We start from the raw sequence: 3,747 nt of genomic DNA on the forward strand, positions 1-3,747 counted from the left end.
AATAATATAATATAATATAACATAATATAATATAATATAATGTGCACAAAGTTTTCTGGACTGTTGCTGCTAATGTAGACTAGTTTTTTTTTTACATAAAATTATTTTTTACATTTTGAAAAATATACATAAAATAAAATGTATAATAATGATAAACAAACAACCAAACAAACATATTAAATTATATTTGTCATCACATGTACAACAGTTTAAGTTGGAGTCTGGAGCCCTATATTAGTCATTGGGTAAAGACAAACAAGATGATTGACAAAAATGGCAAGCGTCTCAGAGCTCAGTGAACAGGACAGACGAGGGATAGGCTCTAAGCAATGTAACTTCCAGCAAGAAGCCCTCTAGCCCTGCGAATGTTTGTTAATTCTCCACTACAAACATTCTAGTCAAAAAAAAAAAAAGAAACATACAAAAAAGCACAGTCCCTGCAAGTCAGAGACAGGATTGAGAGTCGTGATGCTGCACTGAGAAATAAACTGAGCCCAGACAAGCAGCAGCAGCAGCATCATTAAAAGTGGGGGGAAAGGGAAAAAAAAAAGAAGAAGATGCCCCTGTGTCGGATCGCCATGGCAACCGCCTCTGCTGTTGCATGCCGCGGCGTCTCCTAATCAGCCCGGCATGTGAAATGCAAATGCAGACAGTCTGAGAATTAGTGGAGAAGAAATGGGGGGGAGTGGGGGAGAGTAAGGATGCAGCTATGTAAAATATTCATGCTTTTGCACAAGAAAAATGCCGGGGGTTCGATGGTCACAGTTTTTTCCCCCCATTTTAAGGGGGGCTGTCTGTCAGGTGAGATACAAGGAGATGGTAAATGACACACCAAAGATGAACGGCTGACACTTTTTTGCCTTTCACCTTCAGGAGCATTGTTTACATGTAGACAGGGAGGGAGGCAGGCCTTCCTGCAGCACTGCAAAAGCTGAAGGAAGTGCTGAATGGAGGATGAGTCGTGCCGGGCTTGTAAATAATAATAATGGCAGCTTTGGTCGGACGTGCCAGATCTATCGGAGGACTTCGAGGGTACTTCGATGGCTGACATCAGAGAGTGACAGCATATTACGAGGAAAGACTGGCAAAGCTTTCCATGCTTGAAATTCGCAAGCTGGTTTGCTGATGGTCTACTTGATGGACTACTATGAACTTGCTGTTCACAAGCATGAGAACTACAAATAAGACACTCTAATTAGATTTTTAAAAAATCGTCATAATTTACTCATCCTCTTGTTGTTCCAAACCTGTTTGAATTAAAAAAAAAAAAAACTTCTCATTGTTTTTTTGTACATACAATGAAAGTCAATGTCCAAAGTCGTTGTTTGGACACCACTGACTTATAATGTAGGGACAAAAACAGTTGGAATGTTCTTCTAAATATCTTGTCATAAGGGTGAGTAAATAATGACAGGATTGACATCTTGAGGTGAACTAGCCTGTTAAAGGACAACCACAGAATGGACGCTCTATGTGATATATTCACAAATATTAAGGCGAGGTCACATTTTGGCGAAATTTCGAACAACGAACAAACAACTTGAACTCGCTGCGAAATCTGAATTCCTAATTGCATGGATTCTTATAGCTATGACTGGATATTGTCTGTGAAAACTCGAACAATGTTAAATTTGACCACAACTTCAGAAGAATTAAATACCAAAGAGTGAGAAAGTGTGTAAAAATCTCTTGCGCTTGAAACATACCTCTTCAGAGTAATGGTCAGACGGTAGCGGCGGGTAGTCACACTGCTCAATCTTTTTACACAGCGAGTAGAGGTTCATTTTGTCCCCGTAGAATGGACTCTGCAAGGCGGCCATCTATGTGAGAAGAAAGAAATGTGAAAGGCACTTTCAGAGAGAAGGATGTTTGGTTCCAGACATCTTGTTAGCTTAAAAAAAATGTTCTTATGAAGCCATTTGGCAAGGTTCATATCATGATCTTTTCAACTCAATCCAATTAATATCTTAAGTTTGTGATTTCAAAGGTGTAAATAATAAAAAATGAATTTCTGTGAAGAAAAAACTAAATTACTAAATGATTTTACTGTTATTTCCATGGTTGTGCCATTAAATGACTTCAGAGTTCACACCTGGAGGTTGAGTAATTCATTCACTCCAATGCAAGTACCCATATCTCTCATACACAATCCTGCAACGCACACTAAATCTTCATCAAGCAGGGGCTGACTGTTTGTGGAAGAGACTATGTCGTCCCATGTCACAGACGGCAACAAGATGTCAGAAGCTGTCAGAAAGCTAAGAGTCAAGTCTATAGTATAGAGCATGTTTCATACTGTTCGGATTGTCGTGTTGTCAGGTGATAAATTGAACCAGTCGTAATAAATTTCTTGGGCAATGAGCCGCTTCCAGATATTTCAAGTGAACAAATTTTATATATTGCTACTCAAGCATCATTGTAGATCAAAGTGAAGTATGTCCACACTGCTCACGCTTATGTGTGGCTGCTTATCCACGTTGTGTGGACAAAACGGACATTGACACAGTCAAAACAAGTAATCAAAGATGCGTTAATTAAATTTTTGGCCGAAACCAAAAATTATTTTTTTCACCCTCAACATCTCCGTGTTTTTTGTACATACAATGAAAGTCACCCCAATGACTTTAAATGTAGAGACAAAAACAGTTGGAAGATTCTTCTGGACACTGACAGAGTCAAAATGTCATTGGAGACAAGCTAAATAAACCTCAACATTTTTTTGTTTGCCATTTTGACTGGATATTTTCAATTGCCACAATTTTGTTGGATCGGTACTTTTTGTCCAAACCAACTGGACCCCACTTACTTTCACTGTATAGACAAAAACACTGAGACACTTAAAAACATCTCCTTTTGTGTTCCGCAGAAGAAAAAGACCTCATACAGGTTTAGAACAACATGAGAGTAAAGGGCTTTTCACACTGAAAGCGAAAATTCGGCATGAATGTTTGGTGCGATGACGCTTTCGAGTTGAAACAATAGATCCCCTATGGGGCTATTCACACCAGGCGCGATCATTCGCGGTGAAAAAAAAGAGGATATTTTTTTCGTCCTGTGTCGATTTTTTCCCCGTCGCTCCATGATGAAACGGGCCATCCAATCAGATTTGAGCTTAGATCACATGCCCAGAGCAGCTGCTGTTGCACAAAAGGGTGAGAGTGGTGGCGCTGTTTCGACCAGTGTAAACAAACACCGAAGAAGAGTATCCCAGTAGAGAGAAGAGAGTGGATGCCGAGTTCCTGTTATCTTTGGTATCTGAGAGCAGATTTATTCTCACATGTTCTTAATATAATTTCTAAATTCTCGATTGAATTATGTGACCTGGAGTGTCCGTTTTCTTCCACGTGCGCGAGTGTTATGAGTCAGAGCGCGTTAACTCTCTAGATCTTCTGTGTTTAAAAAAAACGAGTGAAACATTTTTCTACACATGAAATATGAAAGCAAATAGACATATGATTATGACGATATATTTTCTGTATGTGTTTTGTATGCAGCTCATGGTAATTTTATAACAATAAAGGATGTTTATGACAATAAGCAGTGTGGCGTTATTAAACACAACGAGTGCATGTCTGCCTAGAATCAAAATCAAATATAGATCACAATCGGGAGTTATTACAAGCACTCGATGGTTTAAAGTGGGTTTTTTAAGCAAATACATTAATAATTACATACATTTTCAAATGTGGCTTGATGCTAATTGTACTTCTATTTATATTTTAAGATGTTTTCTTGTAAGCATTATAG

General features: G+C 38.5%; 1 protein-coding gene across 2 annotated transcripts in view; it reads right to left on the reverse strand.

Moving 5' to 3' along the window:
• nek7 (NIMA-related kinase 7) overlaps positions 1-3,747 on the reverse strand; it is a 96,997-nt gene that overhangs the window by 2,756 nt on the left and 90,494 nt on the right. For both annotated transcript variants that reach the window (XM_016500688.1, XM_016500689.1), the window contains one exon: positions 1,707-1,820. In XM_016500688.1, the coding sequence (XP_016356174.1) occupies positions 1,707-1,820 (114 nt within the window). The remainder of the gene's footprint in view (positions 1-1,706; positions 1,821-3,747) is intronic.

This window comes from Sinocyclocheilus anshuiensis, unplaced genomic scaffold (genome assembly GCF_001515605.1).
Source record: "Sinocyclocheilus anshuiensis isolate Anshui unplaced genomic scaffold, SAMN03320099.WGS_v1.1 scaffold766, whole genome shotgun sequence".
Classification (NCBI taxonomy): Eukaryota; Metazoa; Chordata; class Actinopteri; order Cypriniformes; family Cyprinidae; genus Sinocyclocheilus; species Sinocyclocheilus anshuiensis.